The 23206-nt window shown below is 41.7% G+C and overlaps 1 protein-coding gene across 1 annotated transcript; it reads right to left on the bottom strand.

Annotated features, from left to right (window-relative positions):
- Nucleotides 1-434: 434 nt before the first annotated feature.
- On the bottom strand, nucleotides 435-23172 carry usp22 (ubiquitin specific peptidase 22). The gene is made up of 14 exons (XM_067576587.1): nucleotides 22544-23172; nucleotides 22043-22320; nucleotides 16801-16933; nucleotides 12794-12907; nucleotides 12476-12577; nucleotides 10156-10322; nucleotides 9892-10039; nucleotides 9542-9644; nucleotides 6046-6204; nucleotides 4713-4839; nucleotides 4441-4532; nucleotides 3870-3932; nucleotides 2064-2213; nucleotides 435-1819 (listed from the first exon to the last, which is right to left on the bottom strand). The coding sequence occupies exons 2-14, from the start codon at nucleotides 22160-22162 to the stop codon at nucleotides 1777-1779; spliced, it is 1521 nt and encodes a 506-aa protein (XP_067432688.1). The 5' UTR covers nucleotides 22163-22320; nucleotides 22544-23172; the 3' UTR covers nucleotides 435-1776.
- Nucleotides 23173-23206: the final 34 nt, after the last annotated feature.

Genomic DNA, 23206 nt, shown 5'->3' with positions numbered 1-23206 from the left:
CAAAATCAACTTTGAGGTTTCACCATTTGTCTCTTACATACAAACTGTACATATATACTTTTACATACATCATCAACATGTGGAAAAAAATCCTATCAAACTGTGATACCCAGCTCAGACGGCATGCTGAATGCAAGTACTGATTCAGTACACGAACATACGGAAACATACGCACGCGCACGACACACGTGCATACAAACGGTAACACATACGCACTTTTTTTTTAAAAATTTCTTTACACTCTAACACATTTTTATACAAACACGCCTACACGTAGCTTTTTTTCCTTCCCCTTTCTCGGGCACATACACGTGCACACACACACACATACAAACACACCGAATTAGAGCAACATGCGGCCGAAGGTTAACACTGCAGGATCGAGCTTCTGACCCATTATACACACTCTTATTGAGAATAACGCCTCCTTTTTCTTCTTTTTTTTTGCCATTTACCTGAAACAGCATCACGACGACATATCTTGAACATGAAGAATATGCATCTGTACTGTCCAAAATGTGATTAAAAGAAAAACAAAACAAAGAAAAACATGCCAAATAAAAAAAACCCCTAAAAATTAAGCCACCATAGCAGCAGTTTCAAGAAAATAATCAGTAATATTTTGCTTTCGTGTGTACAAAAAAAAAAAAAAAGAAGCATGATTGACAGTACAATGTAACACAGACAAACAATGTGAGAGTTTAGGGAGAATGCAAACCGTAAACAAACATTTTAATTACAGTATGTATAAAAATATAATATTCACTGTGTAATTTTTCCCCTGTGACTGTTGGAAGCAGCGATAGATGCAGAAAATAACAGATCCACAATCCTTTGCGTTAAAGAAAACGTATCCGAAGTCTTTTAAAAGTTTTTGACTGACAACAAACTCACAAGTAAGTGAATAGAATAAACAGTCTCTCTATACAATGTTCATAATACCATTTTGTCTGGTGATTTTTTTTTTTCTCCCCCTCACTCTTTGCATTCTGGGCAAAAAAATGCATAATAAGACAAATTCCATCCTTGAAATATTTGGTCATTTTGGGGCGTGCGTGTACGTGGTAGACGAGTGTGCTGGTGTCCAGAAAGTTGCCAGTTTTGGGTAAAGTGAATTCAAATGTTCACTTCCCTCACGAAAGCAGCGAGAGGCTGCAGCTCCACTTTTTAACCTCTCATGGTGTTAATGTTTGCAGCTGTGCGAGCATAAAGCAGGCCGTTGGTGAAGAACAGCATATGTGATCAAGTAAACTGTCCCCAGATAAACTAAGGTTTTTAAAAAAAACAAACAAAAAAAACTGCCCTTCTGTCTTGTGTCTGAAAAAGAGAAAGCAAGGAGGGGATACGACACTATGCTGTCCACAATTCAGTTATTACCTTCAAGTGCAGCCTGGTTTGGCGAATGTACTTATAGCAGATTATATGTATCACAATTGCTTTCTTCTGTATGCCCTGAATTCCAGTGAAAAGATTTTGCAAATATGCAATATTCCTTCAGGGCTTATACAAATCTCCCTTTCTAACTGTCTTGCATTTTGTTGAAGGTTCTTGCATTTTTTTTGCACTCTCCTGCACAACAGACAGTTCGTTCTGTGGAATTATATTAGTATGTTGTAAGGGTGGTTGTGTGTTAGAGAGAGGTGAGACTTGTGTGTTCTGCTTCTTTGCCTCTCTCTCTCTCGTCACTTCGTTACCTTTTCCCATGCACATAATCCTTGCATCATCCCCTCATCTCCTCCTGCGGCTGTGCTGATGGGTGAGGGGTGGGGTGGGGGACTATTCGTACTCCAGGAACTGTTTGTGATAAAACAAAAGGTACCTGGGGGAGATAAAAGCACCACAGGGTCAGATTGCAGCATCACTAATGAGGGAACGGTTACTGTCAACAATATGTTAGAAACACAGAGGCAAGGTATTTAGTTTAGTTAAGTTTTTCATGAACACTTGAATAAGCAGTGGCAGAAACATAACACATCACTGAATCTGTTTTCTCAACAAAATATCAAATTCAGACAGAAGTGTTGGCAGCATGAGGTGACTGCTCAGTGGTGTGACCTACTCACCCTTCACTGTCCAGGACATCCTTGATGCTGGCCTTTGTGATGATGGCATCGTCACATTTGAACCACTGGTCCTTGTGCTGCCGGATGAAGGTGGTGTAATGACCGCTCTCTAGTGTCCCCTGGTGGTTTACCACCGCAAACAGGCTGTACCTGAGAGAGACAGGATGAGAGAAAAGTAGGAGGTCAGTGCTGGAAGAGGTGCTCCGGCAATTTAGTATAGCACCTCCATAAAGACAAATATAAGCACCACATAAATGTGTTACATATTATACAGCAAAACAATAAAAAACTGTTTGGTAATGACTTCATAATGTAACCAAACTGTATAATAATTCAAGTAACATGTAACAAAATTCAGCAGTTTCCCTAACAGGAGGTACAAAAAGCCCTAGAAACCTGGTATAATTAAGAGATAAGACCTGGAGTTCCATGGCATAATGACCAAATACAACACAATATTAACCCATTCTGTCCAATAAATCATCCATATTGTCCACCAGGATACAGAGATAAGTCCTTCCAGGTTGTCAGTCCACTCAGACTCACAAAGTCCATAGAAAATTATACCAATTCCCATTCTAGGCACTCGGTGTGCTCCTTTTCCAACAGCTGGGGCACAATCAAACAAGAAGTGATAACAAGCTTGATGACAAGGGAAAAACATTTGCCAGCGGGAGGAGGCGTCACCTTAAACAAAGCATGGATTGGTATGCATACATGTTGCTTTCGCAGCTTGAATTGAATGGGACATCTGGCGTATGTGCCGGCTGAGATGCCTTTTAAATGGTCTGCAGACTCCACCTACTCAGTGCACTACAGGCCGGCGTGATAATGGCGCAAAACCCACTATGTATAGGTAAAATATCTGTAAATCTCAGATCTAATATCTTTATCAATATCTTTCTAATAACTGTAGTTACCTGGTCATATGAAGCCATTTTAAACACAAATCCATTCTTTAAAAGTTAATTCAACTTGGTAAAACTCCAAATAGGCATAATACAGGTGTTTTGCTCAAGTGTAGTCCCAACATAGGGATCTCTTTCCCCATAGTTCTGCTTTTTGACAAAACTACTGTAAGAGACAATAAACAGAGGAAGAGGAAGGGTCAAAATCTGCCAATATTTCCTGACTTCAGCTGCCCCCAGTTTTCTGTCAAATATTTGAAGTCTCAATCCTAACTCAAGGTAGTACTCTCAATGACGAGTGTAGTGCCATACTGCATTTATGTTGCAACTTCCGACTACAATTAACTACAACTGATACACTTGTGGATAAAAAAAAATAACTAAAAATAAAGCTAAAAAATCCTTTATTTAGTTAGCATCTAAATGTTATTGTAGTTCACGTGTGTGAAAAACAAAAAACTGCAGTAGTGATGAAGGAAAGGTTGATTATCATGCAGAGATGCTCACAACAGAAGTTAAATGTTCAAATGCAATTTGAAACTGAGATAACAGCAAAACAGATTCATAATCAGCATTTGATTAGAATAAACCTCATGTATGAAACATGAGGTGTTAGTGGATTCTCTCCAGTGAAAAGATGAAAACTAGGCAGAGAGCAATCCATTTAATTTCTTGAGTGGAATCAGTGGGAGAAGGAGGAAGCAGAGAGGAAAACCAAAGCAGACTGGTTTTGTTGATGAGAACTGAATCTACAGTACATCTATGTTCATTTGCTGCACAAGTCCCAGAATGCAATCTGTCAGACCTGTTAATGACTTAATGAGCTTGGGTGACAGGACGATAAATTTAAGAGTGTATCTGAGTGGTTACTATTGTAATATTTGGATCTTGTCCTTACTTGTTATCATTGTTGAAAGGGTCCACGGTCTGCTGGTACTGTCCATTCATCCTGCTCTCTTTACTGAAACACACAACAGAACAAACTTGGTCACAACAGCAGTTCTGCTGAAAAAAGGACAAAATTAAAGAGTGAATCAAGGAACTAGAATATAAAATATCAGAATGCTATGAATTACCCATCTATGAGCTCAATGTTTTCTACTGCAGATAACGGGTTCCCTCAAATTCAACAAAACAAAATAAGCATTTATTGTAATGTGAGCTGTTTTTTCTCCTCACCTTCTAAGTTCCGTCTTTCTGTTTTAAGTTCTGTCATTATTGGTAAACCAGCGAGTACGAGTTTGTGTTCAGTCAGTCTCACCCACACGAACTGAAGGTCAGCCAGGATGAAATGCACTGCCTCCATGATTGTACAGCTAAAACATGTTTACCAATTTATTGTTTTTTACCCCAGAATACAGCCCTCCATTACACCCTTTCAAGTTATTTGGGGGGGTTTCCGCTGCAACTTATTTGGTCTTCTTTTCTTTGCTTTTTCTGGCTGAGTGCTTCTAGAGCATTGTGCTCACCTGGAGGCCATGAAGGGGGTCATGTCCAGCTCCAAAGGGAAGGAGACATAAGTTGTGATCTTCCTCCGTAGTTTGGCTGAATGCTCAAACCTCTGACAATACACACACACACACACACACACACACACACACGTTAGAATGCAGCTCAGTATCTTACAAACAGTAAATTCATCCAACCAGCAGGAGATTGGTCATGAAGCATAGAAGATCAGGCTTTTATCATTTTATTAAACTTCCTAAATTAACAATGAAACCATCAAAGACACTCTTACTTTGAGGTGAAAGCAGGCCACGATGGGCAGCTTCTTCATGGTCAGCTGCTTGGTGGACTCCTGGTAACTATGGCAACCACTGCACTTGATCTTAGCGCTGCTGCCAAGGTGCTCTGGTCTGGTGAACCTAAACAGGAGAGGATGAGATTTAGTGCACGTTTCTGTGTGTGTGTGTGTGAATTTCTATTGATGCTGCTGCTGCTGTTGTTCCCTGAAGTCCCTCCAGTGAATCTGGGGAGAAGAGGAATTAGTTTAAGGGAACCGTTTGTGTGTGTGTGTGTGTGTGTGTGTGTGTGTGTGTGTGTGTGTGTGTGTGTGTGTGTGTGTGTGTGTTACTTTCTGTTCTCTAATGGGTTTTGGTATGATGATTGTGAGGACTGGTTTTAGATTGTTGTGTTTCAGAGTTTGTCAGTGCATTCATGACTGTATTTCTGTTTTGAAAAAAAAAAGAATTGGGACTAAATGGAAGATAAAATAGATTTGTGGATTTGACACAAATAGCAGAAACTTACAGTGTATTATTTTATGTTTTGAAATGAAAATTTTATCTTTGAAAAATACCAATCTGTCTTTCCCTCTCTTCACAGCAATGAGACTGCTCTGGCCAAGGTCATCAGTGACTTACTACTTGGTGCCAATGCAGGCTTCTCTTTTGTGGAGTTCCCCAGGGGACTTGCCTGGGTCCCCTTTTTATTCATTATGAACATGCTACCTCTGGGGCATATCATGCATAAACATAATACTGATTTTCATTGTTATGCGGATGATATACAACTGTATGTCCCAATAAAGCACCTATATGTCTTATGTAATATTTTTTGCCATGCTTAAATTAAGAACCGGATGTCAAAATACTTCCTCCAGTCGGCTGACTCCAAATCAGACATCATTATAATGACCTCTCCTGGTCCCATCATTAACAGTCTCTTGTCTACTCTGGGTAATGTTTTTTAAAAAAAAGAACATAACCTAGGTGTAATTTTTGACTATGAGCAGTCTTTAGATGCTTAGGTGACAAAGATGGTATATTTCTTAAAAGACTGAAATTTCGTTTTATTTGTTTTAATTATTTTCCCCTTGTCTTCTCCTCTGTTTGGATAAAAAAAACTCTTATTTTATTACTTGTTTAACTGTAAAGCACTTAATAACTTTTTTTTTTTATAAAGGTGCTACATAAATAAAGTTATTATTATTAATGAAAATGTCATATCAGGGAGATGTACTGTAACTTGAAGCTGGAGATACTTCATATAAGTTTGTTTTGATGTGGCTGGCTACAGGCTTGAAGCTAATATTTCAGACCAAACTACTACTCATTACACTAGTCAGTTACCTGCGCAGGCAGTCTGTGAGCGTTGTGGCTCCAGTGGTGTGACTCTCTCCGTTAAGTGCTGAGCCATCTCCTCCAGGGCTGAGGGGCCAGAAGGGGGTGGAGGAGCCTGGAAGGTCCAGGCTGATATCCCAGAACGGGTCTATGGTCGTTGAGACACCACTAGGAGGGAGACGGAAAGATAGACAGGATGAGGAGCATGTATGAGGAGATCAAAATGCTGCACTGTAGTTATCCATTATAGATTTAAGGAGTTGCTGTGTGTTGATTTGTACATCTTCCAGTCTGTTACCCATTCATAGGAGGCACAGTAAGACACTGCACTTTGTTGTTTTCCTTTATAGAGACAGACATATAAGTGAGAAGGAGACAAAAGAGGGAGACAGAGAAGATTCTGACATCAACTACATTTTGGCACCACAGCTTACTCCTAATGTTGGCAGCTAAGCTTGCTCATCTGGGCTATGATGATTACTGCATGCTGCAGGTTAGTGCTGGCTGTTAATAATATAAACACAAATTATATCAGTTGATAGCATTCATGACTTGAGAAATTTGGGGTGGCGACCGTCTTTCATAAGGAACTCCCTTTGTGACCATTAATCACTTCTCCAAACCAATTATCTTGTGCAGGGTTGCAGGGGGTTGAAACATGTACCAGCTCACCCTAGGCAGATTGCCAGTTTGTCATAAGGCCGACACACAAAGACAGACACATTCATGCTCACATTCAAACCTACAGACAATTTAAAGTCTCCAATTCACCAAAACTGCATGTCTTGATGGAGCATAACAACCAGGACCACAGCGCTAACTACTGAGCCACTGTACCGCCTCTCTGTGACCAGAACAGATTAAAACTGTTCAGTTAGGAAACATTACCAAACTACGCCCCTTCTTATCATTCCAACAGCTTGACCCACAGCTTGTTTTGTCTGCTCACGTCCTTTCTATTGCACTGTATTCTTGTTTAAACCAAAAAAGCCGTGTCACAATTATGAGGTCAAAATTCTGCTGCACAATTACTAACTCCTCAGTGTTCCTCTATCACTCAACGCAGGTCAGGTTATGGCTGTGTCAGAAATCACTACCCATTTACAATAAAATGCACTATATTTACTGTCCATCATTTCATTCCATTCTGTATTATTCTGTATCTAGCGTGTCCATGGCAGCCACAATACTTTATTGTAACAATCCCACAATGCAATGTGCCACATTTTACAGATCCTGAAAATTACAGTTGTGCAACTCCAGCTGTCACTGATGACGCACAATTAAAATGATTTGTGAGCGTCTGAAACAACGTCTGTATGTCTATTATACAAGGAGTGGTGAATGAGGGAGTGATTTTGAAGACAAGTTGTGACTTTTACATAAAGAAGACAAACAAGTGTTTAACACTCACAATCTAGAGAACTTCCCCGTGTCTTTGTTCAGTGTGGGAATTGGATCGAGATTAGAACACGTCTGCTCAGGAATGATAAGTGAGAGACAAAAATCCCGCTTTAGTAGCTCCAACTGCTGACAAGCAAAGTCGTTTATTCCAGCGCGAACAATAATAGAATTTTTCAAGTGATGGTTGTTGAAGTGATGTAGAATCAGGAATGCAGCAGGCTTCCTGTATGCAAAGGCAATGGTCTGTGAGTAGTCAGTTGAGACACAGGACCTCCATCACTAGTGCTCTTAGAACACAATGATGGAAATGAACACTGTGAGCAGGGACAGGAACAGAGTGAAGCACCAGCCTGCTTCAGTAAAAAATTATAACTTCATTTTTTTTGACTTCGTAGCAGTATGACCTGAAATGAGTCAACTCTGTCCATAAATGGTGACTAATGTGGTCTAAATGGCTCTGGACTTTGCAGAATACCCATCTCAGAATGTCTTTAAACCCTTTTTTTTCCTTTGGTCATCACCAGAAGATGAGATATATCACTTCAATTCTATTTTAAAGACAAAATGCAAAGTGAATAAATCATAAATGAATGAAAGTCTTGTGGGAAACCCTGATGCAGGAAAGGATTTCCTCTGATGTACACAAACACAAAGCACCAGAATCTGAATTTATGCATCACTGCATTTGCTATCAAGCTTTCTTTGTTGACTCTCTGTAGTGGTCCTCAACTACAATAACAAAGAATTATTTCACAGTATGCTTAAAAATTCTTTTGATAATTAATTCATAGTTTTATACTTATTTCTGCATTTCACAGTGCTGCTTTTAGTTGGTTTAAATCACTGATGGATTTTGTGGTCTTTGATTTTCTTTAGACGCTGTGTTCTCATGGGGAAACTGAAGGAGATTTGGACATTACTGCTTCATAACTTATTAATACCTAGTTCACCTAGTGGTCTGATGAATAATTTGTCTGAATCTAAAAAGCACAAACAAACAAACTAAAGAAACACTTGGTGTCACTACCTGTAAATGCATAGAACCAGATTCACTAAGGTTTTTGCACGTTCTGCCCCAAACATGTGCAGTAGATTTCTCAAACAGGCAGAGCCAGCTGGAGTCACAGTTTACATGTCATTTGTGCTAGGGTAGTGGTAGGAGGATAGTGAAAATAATAGCAGGAGACATGTTAACAGAGACTGATTATGTATTCCGCACATTTTACTAAGGTCACACATTTTGTGGGGAAAATTCTCTGCCTCTGAAGAGCAGGCGTAAACACGGCACAGATGGGACTTTCACAAATCACAAGGAAGGTTGTCGTGGGGAAAAGAAACATGACTTTACCTCTATTCCACAGAAATCGAAATGACATCAGACCTGAAGTAATGGCACCGTAAAATATCCCAAGAGCTGCACTACATCTGTTGTCTACAAATAAATAAACTAAAAATACAGACCTAGAATGAATATTAATGACCATATGTGATTATTTTGTACCAAATAATGAACAGAGGTCGTGGAGTTGTGGCCTGTGTTCATCAAACTTGAGTTTGAACTTGATAATGATTGTGTTGTAAAATTGTTACAGGCTGCAAATACACTGTTCTATCTTTTAATAAGAAATGTATAACATGCATTTGACTGCATTTACCTAGTATGTTTTGTGCATCCATCACATCTGACACCTCTTGGATTAAGAATATAACAAATTCCAAAAAGTGTAATATAAAATGATCAGGAACGCCTTTTTTCCCCATGTGAGTAACTGTGAGTGAAGTTTTAAATGAAAAATACACATCTCATACTCTCTCTGACCAGCAGGTGGAACTACAGATCAACTTTACAGACTATGTGCTATGAAGGGGTTTTCCTGTTGCTGCAGTGGTGTGTGTGTGTACGTGTGTGTGTGTGTGAGATTGATGGAGCAATATGTGAATGATGGAAGAGGTGGGAGGCAGGAGGGTCACCTCAGGGAAGGGAATCAGAGAGTTCTGATACAGGATGGTAAGAGATGAGTGAAGTGAGTCATTGTTGAACTGCAGTTTGGTAAAGACTGAACCGCCGCAGGCACACACACACACACACACACACACTTACTGGCAGACTTGACAGGTGACGTCAGACTGCAGGCCCCCTGTGAAGATTTGGTCGATGATGCAGTTACAGTGGTTCGGGTTGTTGGCTTTCTTCCCGTTGTCATCTGTGAGAATATAAACGCACACAAAAACACAAGCTCACTAGTCACTAGTAGTAAGTAATGCTGTGTAGTGTAACTTGACAGCCACACTTTGTGCTTATAAACTGCAGTTATCCTCTTCTCGGTCTCTGCTCTCTGTCATTCTTTCTGCCTCGTCCTTGTCTCCGTCAAGACCGTCTGGCGGATTTTTTTGGTGTTCTGTTTGTGTTTTCTGGTTGGACTTATTGATCGTATTGTGTGCGTGTCTGACCTTTGCAGTGTCTGTGCAGGACGTCCAACGCTGCGATGAGGAACTCGTGGGCGTCTTGCTGCTCGTAGCCGGCCAGGTGACGGGCGTGAGTCCACACCAGGTGGAGGAGGCGGAACGGGATGTGTGGCGAGCGATGGCCTGAGTAGAACTGGAAAAGAAGTGTGTGAGAGGAAACTTCCTCTCTCTCTCTCTCTCTCTCTCTGTCTCTCTCACACACACATACACACAATCCTTCTTCTTCCACTCACTGTAACATCTCCTTACCTCCTGGAAGAGTTGCGACATCTCACACACCAAGCAGGAGTTGCTCTGCATCTCGCATTTGTGTCGGTCAGACAGGAAGAAGTCACGCAACAGCGGGGTGTGCGTCAGCGCTTGGACGATGCAGTTCATGAAACACGTGTTGCCCAGGTTTATCAGACCGCGCAGGCCTGAGAGCACAGAGGAGGAAGAAAGAAAGAAAGAAGTGAGCAAAAAAAATAAGAGACAAAGAGAAGGAATGGGTGGAGGAGAGATGGAGCGAGGAAGAAAATGAGAAGACAGAGAGAAAGAGCTCAAGAGAGCCAGATCAGTTTTCTTGGCTGCTGCAGTGTGGCATCTAAGCTGCAGTGCTGTTAACGGTAGACAACCAAGACAAACACACACACACACACACACACACACACGCACACACACGCTCGGTAATACTGTGATGCCCCTGAGGCAACGTTGGACTACACACACAGGGAAACCCTTGTCAGATTACAGCAGACCAAACCACACACAGACGTAGGGAGAAGAAGGAGAGGAGGAGACAGGGAAAAAGGTAGAAGTGAAAAAAGGAGAGAGGACAGAGGAGGAGGAAGAGGAAGGAAGAAAGGAAGTAGTGTGCTCACAGATGAGCAACATGGCTTATATTTTCCCCTCACCTAAGACAGTGCCAGGGACGTTAATGGTGCTAGAGCAGATCCCTGTGGGCTACTACAAAGTGTTAAACGTATGCCAGCTCTCCTCACTCCCACACGCTGCCAGAACCCAGCACCGCTTCACTCTAATATTCCCTATTAATTCAAATATATTCAGTTGTTTTTCCTCTCAAGACAAAAAAAATCAGCTCCTTTATATTGTATGGGATTATTTCAATCTTAAATATTACCTCTGTGATGCTTCTTTTCATAATCAAAACCAGCAAATCCTCAATTTTCAAAACTTTAAACAATGAATGTTTTGCATTTTTGCTTAATAAAATGACTTACAAGTTATCTGTAAGTTATCCAATATCAGTTTATTATCTGTCATTTGACTACTTGATTAATTGTTTCAGCACTAGCATGAAGATGCAGTTTTTCTAAATACACCCAACACTGGCTGAGAAAATGTATCTCTGTTTATAATGAAGACTGTTTTCATTCATTCCTACAATACCCAGTATTCATTGCAAACAAAGCACTGTGAGATCAGTCTGCGTTATGATGACACTACCCATGTACACATTCAGTATAGTTTTGAATGTACCATTACATGACGAATAACCAATGACTAATAAACATTGATTAGCCGACTTTTGTGCAGATGGGAAGAAAAGTTGAAATAATGAGCATTTATAGCAGCTATACTAGCTTGTTACTGCGGCTAGCATTATGCTACTCATGAAAAATAAGAAAGTAGAGGTTGTAGTTTAGCTAAAGTGCATTTTTTTGCTTTGCATAATCTATCTTCTCTCTCTGAAAATGAAGATGACATTGGCCAAGACCATTAGCTGTGCAGCTCTTTGGACATAGGCGTAGGTGTTTAGAGTATGTATGTGTGCAGTAGTGTTGGCAAAAAACTGAATAAATGTTTGTTTTGTACCAACTCTTTTTCAAGTCCGATACATACCGGGTCAGCACTGCGGTGTACTGCCTCCAGAAAACAGCCATATGCTCCCACTCTAAAGTCCCACACTCACAATAACTCTCGCCTTCACCTGCCTACTCTGATTGTATGTTACCTAACTACACACAGCCACGTAAATGGAAGCATTGCAGCCTTAACTAGTGTAGGTGGTGACTGGCTGATGCATGTTTTCCCCTGAGGGCTAACCATACCTGTACACACTACGCAGAAATCGTTCAGTACTACAAACCCATACACTCAACTCAGTCTGACTCAACTCGGCTGTTGCTGATACAAGCTCTCGCCGCCGTCAACACTTCCTGTACATGCTGAACTGCTGAAGAATACCGAAGAGACCGCTTGGGGGCTTCCGGCCTCACCAGATTGGTTCATGTACCAGCGTCAGGCAGCAGGATTGCTAGCCTGTGGATGATATTCCTGCTGCCTGCAGAGTTTGGCGAGACTCGCTGCTGCAGTTTGGTTTATAGTTAGATAACTTCTAGTGCCTGTTAATCATAATAAATGTTTCACGTTTTGATTTAAATACATTTATCGTCTCCTGGTCATTTCTTATTTCTGCTACTGTCATGATACCACATACATACAACTTTGTAGATTTTTGTTCAAATAAAAGTTCAATATATTTAGAAATCCTGACCCAGGTATACAACAGCAACCTAATACTTTCAACTTTCCAGCACTATTGTGTACATGGCAGAGAGAGACTGACCAATTGTACAGTTGGAGGTGATTCTCCTCCTCTTGGGGTTGTGGCGGAGCAGCTCCAGCTCCCGCTTGGTGGGCTCCCACGTTGAGTACTTCTCCCCTATGCCTGGAACACACCCGGACATACACACACACATAAATTCAAAAAGGTCTGCATCATGCTCTTTTCTTCCCTTTCTGACATGACATAGATAATAATATCTAAGATCATCATGACAAAACATGGAAAATCCTTGTTTGGGACCAATCTTTAAACCAAGAACAGGGTTTAACAGTAATTCCACAATGTGTGCATGGCCATCTGTGTTTAACGCTGTCATACCTTGCATTTTCCAGGCTTTCCTTTGTTCCTCTTTGGCAATCTGTTCCATGTCTTTGTCGTAAATGTAGTCTTGGCACATGAAGCAGTAAATTCCCCCGTACAGCAGGTCAATAGCTGGAAAGACAGACAAGGAGAAGGAGGAGAAAGAGAAACAGAACAAAAAGAATGCATGAGGGAGCTGTTTTATTCAAATGCAGGGACACTCAGTTATTGTTTGTCAGAGGGTAATAAAGGGCTGTGTGTGTCGCCACGAGCTGTATGAACTGCTAACTGCTTCATCTCTCAGTCTTTTTCTATTCAGGCCACGTTGCCATGGTGCCGCAATGCTAGGTAGTGGGGCTTATCTGCTGACATATCTGCTATCTGTTAACACCATCCAGGAACGACAGAGAGGCACCCTGAGAGACGGAGAGAGCGATGAGAAGTCAAAAGGTAAAGAGGAGAGGAAGGACACACTCACGCGCTCACTTAAATGTTCCCCCACGCAGACAGACCAAAACTGTCCTTCCGCTCCCTCTCTGCCTTCTCTCCTCACCTGCTTCGTACCCTGCAGCTACCTGTTTGCTGTTGCCACGACAACCTGCCCGACGGCTTCTCCTGGCTGACGCCGTTATCCTCTGGTGGTATGGAGGGAAAAGCAAGCAGAGGATGAAGGGAGGAGGGAAAGGATGGAGCAAAGAGAAGGGAGGAAGTAAACTCAAGTACATTGATAGTAGAGAAAAAGAATTTTTTTTTTAAAAAAGACAGCAAGAAAGACGAGGCTTATGTTATGAGTGTAATTAGAAATCCTTTTACAATTCTGAATATAGAAAGGGTCATCAGGTAACCATGGGAACAAGAGGTGGGGGGGGGGGAGAGAAGAATTGGAAGGACAGAGAGGGATAGATGAGCTCGATACATGGTTGCAAACAGCATTTGCCAAATAGCTGAGAGTCAAAACGCAGAAAATGGTTAGATGAAAGAGATGGAACGGCAAAAAAAGAAAAGAGGAGGAGAAGCAGGAAGGAGGAGGAGGGGCTGGGTTTAATGGAGGCTAATTCCACTGGGTTTGTTAAAGACGACTTAATTACCTCCTCAACAGTCTGCTGCTGAGATCTGTCCCTTTTTTTTTTCTTCTTTTCGCTCCCTCTGTATTAGGCTGTTTCTCACTCTATTTTTTGCAGCATTTAATTCAGCAGCTAACCTAATTAAACTCACAATTACACACTGTGGGAAACACGCTCGCACACCAGAGGGGGTCCTCCTGAGTTGAGCGATAACGTCAAGTCAAGGACGCTTCGTGAAAACAAACCGACGGATTCGCAACATCTGCCATACCCAGCCATTGTTAACGGACAGCCCGAGTGTCTTTGCTGCGGCACCGAACACTGCAGTGTAACGTACTTAACTTGCAGCTCAAACAGCCTAATTCTATTATGTGGAGAATAAAAAAGAAAGCGACTGATTATACGCAGCATTCACACTACTTGGATGACGCCTTGTGTTGAAGATAATGCCTTGTGCTGTTCATAGTGGCTTTTGAACCACACCTGGCTTTTTTTGTGCAGTGTCCCTTAGGCTCTACACATGATCAATATACGTGTGAGGCCTGCTCAGTGCAAGGTTGCGAGCGGAGCACAGTACAGGAGGGAGGTGAGTGTAATTACCGGTGTGGTACTGCAGCAAGAACCGTTTACTGTCAGCCAATTCACAAACCCGGTAGGCCTGTCTGACTGCTGACATGGTGCAGTACAGTTCTGAAAACTCTTAACACATGGAGAATGAGCTTTTCCTCCAACCATGGTTCCTTTCAAGTGAGGTCACGGGCAGTTGTCATCTCTGGCTGTGTGTTAAAAGTCGCTGGCAACAAAGATGACTGGTTCAATATACTGTATGTACAAAGGTACAAAGTACAGTACAACTAGCTCCAGGCTTTGGAGAGAAATTTGTTGGACCAAGACTAAGTGTACAGTCATGCAGGCGGCTCTTTGAGGCTGTACTTATGCACAGATGTTAGCTTAAGATGATAGTAATGCTGATGTTTAGCAGGTAATGTATGGTCGCCACCTTGGTTCAGTGCTCATTAGCAAAGGCTAGCATGGTTTATTGCTAATTAGCACATGTTAGAATGCTAGCATTTGCTGATTAGCACTAAACACAAAGTGCAGCTATGCCTAACAGGGATTTCTTTACTTTTGCAGGTACTTGGTTATGAACCCAGGTATTAGACAAATTAAAAATTTGACCTAATAATGGCACTAAATGAGACACATCATTATAATCATCCTGAGGGGGACATGAATGCCTGTACAAAATTTCATGACAATCCATCCAATACTTGTCAAACAGGTCAGGGGATCACACATCATCAGGGAACCATGACAGTCTGTACAAAAATTTGTGCCATCCATCAAGTAGATGTTAAGATATTTTTCCTGATAAGTTCAACTCGCAGAAGACACTAGAGGAAAAGTCAGGGGATCACTAAAGTCATCAGGATTCATCCTCTGGGGACCATGACTGTCTGTACAGAATTTCATGGTTGCTGATATTTTTCAATGTCGAAAGTAGTGGACTGACTTGCCACGCCACTAGCATGGCTAATAATATACAATATGTCTGAGGTCATTTAGAAACAGGGGACCATTAAGGGTTCTGCATATATATATTATGATATATTGTAGTCTTTATGAAAATCCTGATATTGTCGTCGGCCAGTCCTCCCACAGATTTCAGTAGACAGCAGTTTACAGGTGAATACAACCCATTCAGTGGTTGGTACACTGGGTGAGATCAGCTAATATTCAGCGATTTTCTCTGCTATAATTCAATCATTTCTGAGCAATGTTCTGATCGTTACAAGCTGTGTGTCCCTGTGGGAGTAGCAGGGACGGGGAAAACAGCAAACTGTTCCTGGTGCTCAGCAAACACCCACATCTTTGTTCAAATCTGGAGCCATCCAGATTGTGTCTGTTGGATGCAAATATTTAATTCAGTGAAAGGCGATGCAACTTTCCCATTTCTCACTGTGAACACACACCAACAAAGTGACCTCCATGCGTGCCGCAATGAAAAACAGTAGTGGTGTGGTGCGTGCTATTCTGAAAATAGAATCCGAGGAAGAATTCAACCAATCCACTGCAGATTATCACTGATGTACAATGTTTTACATCACCTTCTCCGACCTGGAATTATAATCCTGTCAAAACAAGGCAGACACAAATCTCATTTTTTGTGTTCCACTTCAGAAAACACCATTGAATGTTTTGAAGGGTTTTGGAGGAACAAACTGATCGCAGGGGTGTACACAATAAAGTAGATTGTTAGTGCGTGTAAATGTGCAGAGACAGACCTCAGTCTCTATTCATTAGTAAGTTCACTAATGCATATGTTCCCCCCTCATGGACTACATCAGGCCAAATACACAGGTGACGTTCAAATCCCCCTTGTGGCCAGGTCTTTTAGACTGAGTTGCAATTATGTTGCACTACGTTGCGTAATCGCTCATTCTGTCGCTCTTGATTAGTTTGCTTGATTAAATGCGTCACAAAACCACAAATGAGTCAGTCAGTCAAAAAGTGCGGAAACAGTCTAATATACAACTAACTTATACTTAAATATTGTCGCATAAACACACGCACACACATACACGCACACACACAGACGGAGGTGTTTACGAACTGTCAGCGCTTTGTGCAATCACACCAGGCTACATCTTCATTAGCCACTCAGCTGTATAATTAGCCCTTTTAGCAGCCTTTGTTTTGAGAGAAGCAGCAATACTGGCGGTGGCGCGTGGGGGTGTGTGTTTGTGTGCATGATGTATATGCTGTGTTTGTGTGCGTCTAGTTAGGAGGAGCTATCGACCCACTTAAGTGAAAGGGGCTAATTGTAGGTTCGGATGCCTGTTGTTACATTATGTGCATAATAGAACCCTCAAAACACACCTGCTCCGACTGCATCTGTGGACTCTGTTAATGACTGTGTGAGTGTGTGTGTGTGTGTGTGTGTCCGTGTGTGTGCCATACCTAGATTATGCCTTTTGCTCTTGGCATGTTCGTGGATGTGTTTTTTGGCAAAGCAGGCGAAGAAGACGCAGTAGAGGCAGGAGTGGAGTCTGTTGAGGTGGGCGCCGCACATGTGGCAGATACATGACTTGGCCTGGAGAAGGGTGGGGATGGGGGGGGGGTAGAGGAGAGGACACAGAGATGCAAACAGAGAAAATGATCATCACAATTGTTTTCTTTTGTACTGTGAACAAACAGACACACAATGACCAAAAAATGTCACTTATTATCTGCTTAAAAATTTTAATAAAAAAATGAAAATGGTTGCTTGTGGTGATGAACCCAGAGAGAATTACCACCTGACTCTGCAGTTCCACTCTGCCCCCTCAGCTTTACACAACCTTTTAGCCTCTTTTAGCTCACGGTTTTGGCTGAGTCTCACCACTCTCATCAACCTTGTTTCCAGAAGAAGCAGCTAAAAAGCTTTGATAAACTCACTGCATGCTACTCAACACCAAACAACAGAAAGACAAAGTTAGCGGCTAGCTGGTGAACATAACACAGCATAATATAAGTTGTTTTCAATGAATAAATGCAGCTTTAAATATTTTATATTCTTAAGTTTATTCATTCTCTCAGTGTCATCTATCCTTAGCTTTAAGCAAAAGACAAAAATGCACTTTGAAATATTCTTGTAATGCACTTGACGTTATGTAATTATATTTGTTGGGCCAAATCTGACATGGTTAAACCATTTTTAGCTTTCACTGCTATTTAAATAATAATTCCTTTATCAAGTAAAGTGAAGTAAAGCAATCTAACAGGGGCATTTTAATGTGTGTGTATGTGTGTGGCTATATTGTAAGACTTAATCACAGAGCGTAGAGTATGCAGGCCTGCGTGGCATTTTGTCTTTTATTTATGTTGAATGTTCCCCTGTGATTTTTCTGCTGCTGTAATGGCTAAAGTAACCCATGGCAACCATGTAAGATTCATGTAATTAACATGTAAATCTAAATTGCACTATATGATCATTAATGATTAATGGTGCTTTCTATACATGTGTTGGAAAGGCGAGCGGAGATAGGCATGAATGTGGATGGAGGGCAGATCACGGCAGTTCAAAAGCATGCAGATGAGAGGTTGGGATGCCAACGGGCGAGCGTGAATACGAGGAGGTGAAAAGAAATGAGCGACGCCTGAAAGAGGAGTGCAGGGAAGATAGCATACATATGCAGACTGGAATAGTTAATAGAGAGGGGAAGAACATGGATTAGAATAGATATTTGGTCAGTGTGACAGTGGACTGCAGTGGAAAAAGGACTGGAAAGTGAGGTGCAGTGTCTTTAACTGAACCCTTGACCACCTCTACTGGCTGGCATTATATATGCATTGAACACCCTGGGTTGACAGAGGAAAGACTGTGCTACAGTAGTATGTGATGCATCATTGTTACAATGTTAAGGGAAAATAGTGCAATCGTGACTTTAGAAAGATTAAGGTTGATGGCTGTATTAATCGTATCACAATTTCCCAGAGCCCATGGCAACATCTTCAGATGTCTTGTTTTGACTGATTTAACGGACCAAAACTCAATTAAATCTACAATGATATAAAAGTCATTTATAGAACAACTGCTAATTAATTCTCGGTCGATCTGTGTTTGAAATCATCACCGTTTCAACTGTAATCTCAGAGATCAATAACATTGTGTTAAATGTGTGGATTGTGCATTTAAAGGAATAGTTCAACATTTCAGGAAAACAAGTCACCTCAACAATCATTTGGGTGAAAACCGTTGATCCAGGCTCAAGGAGCATTTACTGAATAACAATCTGTCTAAAGTAAACAGACTCTGTTGCTGATTATTTTACACTGAGCCTAAAAATTGACATAGATAAAAAAAAAAATGATAAAAAATTAAATTGAAACACACTGATTCTTATTCCAGTCACACACACGCTCCCATGCTTAGACAGCACATGAATAATGAAAAGGCATCAATATGCAACAATCTCTCCTCACTCATTCTTCCAACTGTCAGTGTTACATACGCATGTGTATTTTTTCTTCTCCCTGACAACACTGTGTTCATATAGGATTTTTTTTTTTGCCAGTCTGTCAAACACATCCTCAACTGTGGTGCCAAGTCCAGTTTAGCTGAATAAGTACAGAGAGCAGATGCTTACGTTCAACGGATGAATTCAAAAACTGGGATAAAACCGATAAAAATCTGTCAAGATACAGGAAAACAAGTCCAAGTACATAGATGAAGTAGGTATGAACATGATTCTCCTTTAGCATATGGGCTATTTACTAACTGAGAGGCAACTCATTCAGTTAGGCCTTGTGGTCCTTCCGACACCCAGAGAACACCCCGAGCTCTGTCCATGTCATATTTCTCCAAGCACTGCAGCCTCGGTGATGAGCCAGCCGGCAGGATGTTATGTGAGAAGAGCAGGAGCGGGTAATGGGCTGGAAAGATCCTGGTTAGAAGTGTAAGTGAGGACATTATCACATTGTGAGCCAAATGCAACAACATCTGCCTCATCCATTGAAGGGAAAGGCCTGCATTCAGAGTAGGTGTCTAGAAAGGTGAAATAAAAGACTATTGCCTCCAAAAACAGAAGTATTACACCTGCAACGGTACATTCCCTGGACAAAAAAAAAATTGGCATCGCAGGGCCTTTTGTAATATTTGTTGCTGTGTCTCTCCACGATGAGTTGGATGCAAAACCTAACATTCAAATACAACAACACCAAATTTGGGGGACTGAATAAAACCCTGCAAGCTTCCCTGCCTGCCAAGTAAGCATCAGATGGACACTTAGTTCATGAAAACCAATGGGAAGCAGCAGGATTCTCTGCCGTAACAACACATCACATCCAAATAGTGATGTAGACTATAGAGGCACAGAGTTGGGCTTTTGTATTGGGTATTTACAAGCACATATGCACACCACATTTTACACAACAATGCATAACTGAATGGCTCTGATTTTTTTTTTTTTTTTTTTAGCTCGATGTTGCGAGTGATGAAAATTGTACTACAATTTTTGTGCCTCAAATATTTTATCTTTTTCCAACACAGACAGGAATTAAAAAATGAAATGTGATTTTGATGCATAGTTACTTACGTGAATTAATTACAAAAACAGGAACACAGGTAATTAGCTGCAGAGCTGTAACTCATATTTACATTTAGTGCAACAGCTGGTAGTGTCAGGAGTACACTGAGCTCATGGGAAATATTTTACCAACCTTCTGTCTTTTTGCCGTCAGCATCCAGTTTATAACCAACTGGACCTCTTTCACAAGGATTCCATTTTGTGTTGCTGCATTGAGTGGATGCAGCAGCAGTGGCGCAGGCTGACAGAAAACAGCCTTAACTGGACTTAAAAGAAAAGTACTGCTGAAACTGCTGCTGAGCTCTGGGGGTGAACAGGACTGACGTACTGATTTAACTGGTCTCTGGTCTCATTTTGTGGTGGCTTGCACCCACTAGTATGATTATTTGCAAATGAAACATGAAGATGGGTATTTATAGATAATCCTGTGCCACAATTTAATGTTATAAGATGACAATCAGAGTCCTCCAGAGCAAAATCAGAGTACAAAGACATTTTGTTTGGTGCTGAATGGATGAAATTCAACACACCTGTCATCCAGATGTGATACAAAACACTTCTGTGATTGACACTGTAGATAACAAAAGAGTCTTCAAACTCTCAGGGTGAACAAATGCTTAAAATTCACTCTGCATCAGAAGGTCAGTGACTGAGTGTTGATCATGACCATCTGAGGCTGACACTAAACTATGTAGACTGAGAGTGATGGAGGGAACAACTGACTAAAAATGTCCTTGGGACCTAAAAACAACTTTCAGGCACTGATGCTTGAAAAATTGAGAAATTATTTAACTGCAGAATACATTAAAAAAAGGACATCTTCTTGGACAGATGCACTATTTTCTCTTGAGATGATGAGGGATACACAGCACTCATTTGTCTTCCCTGCAAAACTGGAAAATTTGGTTATATCCATAGCATTGCCCGCTCCCCCAGAGACTAATCATGCACCAAAGTCCCGAGACTGCTCCCACATAAACTGAAGCACATGCTGGAGCAAAGGTTTGACTGGAAAACTAATGTGTGACATATGAAACTGATGGGATACACGTCGTTCTCATTGAACGAAAAGAAGTGCATAGGATTCAAATTTAAGAGTTCACATCTGAATGGACCACTGAGCAAAGATCAATAAAAATGTAGTGCCACAGCGAGGGAATACGCAGCAGGGATGTGAGCCCTCCTGCCAGCCTTGTCTGCTCTTCAGTTGTGGGGTGGGGGCAGAGAACCAGGCAATTATGGAAGGAAGAGAACCTGCAAATATTTACACCATTTATTCCAGTACATGTGCCTCCTTGACTACCAGTTCCCACTGATCCCTTGCAGATGACAGGGGGGTGGGGGTGGGGGTGGGGGTGGGGGGGGGGCACAGGGTTGTCCCAGCGCACCACACAGGAGAGCAGCATGCATGAAGACAGGCATGCAGCCACACGTACTGCAGATGCAAGCACAACACATGTGGATCTACACAATAAACATATCTCAATAAAAGATAGTTTCTTTTATTAAGGACACATGAACAGACAAGCTGCACCAGTAGGAAAGAGAGGTTGACTGAATCCTATTGCTTTACCAGTTAAACCGTGTTGATACTGTCATGCAGTGCAAAGATAGCAATGGTGCGTTTCTTTCGTTATTAGGATAACAGGTGCAGAAAACGTTATGAGGAAAGATTCACGACTGCTTTGGCTGATTTTTAACCCATGAATAAAATACCAGCGTGTGTATTGCTGGCCTGCAGTCTGCTAGTGGAAGGAAGACGAGTCACTGCAGGCGCGGTGCCAATGCAAACAGATGCACATCAGCTCTCTAATCTATTATGCGGCCCCTTTGCTTTGAAGTAGGCTAACGTTGTTTGGAGTTAACTGCAGACAGTTTGCTTCAGTTTGAGCTGTTCGGCAGTTGTGGTCAGTCTACCAGGTTGGCATTTAGGCTAGTTTGAGCCCAAGCCCTAACTAGCCTCTGGACGTGGGTAGTATTAGGCTGAGGGCAAACAGTAGCTTGGCATTGACTGTCGGATGTTGTGTTGTTTTGGAAGGGCGGGGAACTGTCCGCGCACGTACGCACGCGCGCACACACATACACACAAAGACACACACACTCTGCACTCTATTTCCCTCTCTGTCACTTGTTACCTTGCGTTTTCTGGTCTCGGCTGAGCCGCTCCATACGAAACACTGATAAATAACCCTCAGGTTCTGCTTCCAGTTGTCCACTTTGAAGCTGTTGACATGGGGGCAGCCTGCGGGACTCATGGTAGTCACAGCATCCGGCTTTGCTGTCCTCTTGGGCGACGAAACCTGTTCAAATCCCTCAACGCAGACCCAGTCCAAACGGGCTGGCTGGCTTGGCTTGGCTAGCTTGCCAGGTTCGTTATCCACCAATTGCTGCGTTCTGGCTAACTGGACATGTCCTGGTTGCAATAACGGAGACACGCGCAGTAGCAAACATTAAGACAATTATTTCAGTTTCCTTATGTCAGAAATCAAATATCACTGGTGCATTTAAATCCAGGAAAGCGCTGTGTTTGCAGTTCAACCACATTCGCTGAATTACATGTTAGCAAGCTGGCTAAAGTTGGTTAGCATTGGAATTTCAACAGTGGCTTACACACGGTGACTGTCGTTAGGACCCACCTCATTCATAACGGCGGACCAATCAGGAGCGAGTGCTGCGCAAGATTGGCGTCTGCCAACTTTCTTTTAGTGGTTACGTCCCGCCTTTATGATATGGATGCTGCGTCGTGATTGGTGCAATTTTCCTGCGAACCACATCCGCCTATATGAGGACATTCATTGGCTAAAGCATAAAACCAGCTTCATTGTATCAATCAGAAATGTACAAAGTGACAATCAAGCGTGGAAAGCAACCCCATCTGACAGTACATGCAGACCAAATGGATGAGAATCTTTTCACAAAGGCATGAAACCCAGAACTATATTCTTAAACAATTTATTATAACAGATCCACAATCGCAAAGCTCAAGCTCCCAAATGACATGACAGTTTGGTTTCATCTGTTGACTTCACCTCTTGTAATAACAACCTGTCAAAACGATTTTCTGTACAGTGCTCTAGCGACCTCTCGTGGATCCGACCTAAAAAACAAACCAAAAAAAAAGAAAAGGGAAAAAAAACAAACCAAAAAACAAAACAGTGCACCAGATTGTGAACGACTCCTCCATTGTGCCGAGTTTGGTCAAGGGCATGTCTGTGTGTACAGATTTGCTATTGATGATATCTACATTCTAACCAAAAGGAGTGAGAGGGAAACGATCATTGTGGTCTTTACAAATGTAG

This window comes from Thunnus thynnus, chromosome 20 (genome assembly GCF_963924715.1).
Source record: "Thunnus thynnus chromosome 20, fThuThy2.1, whole genome shotgun sequence".
Classification (NCBI taxonomy): domain Eukaryota; kingdom Metazoa; phylum Chordata; class Actinopteri; order Scombriformes; family Scombridae; genus Thunnus; species Thunnus thynnus.
This window is presented reverse-complemented; position numbering and strand designations above follow the sequence as displayed.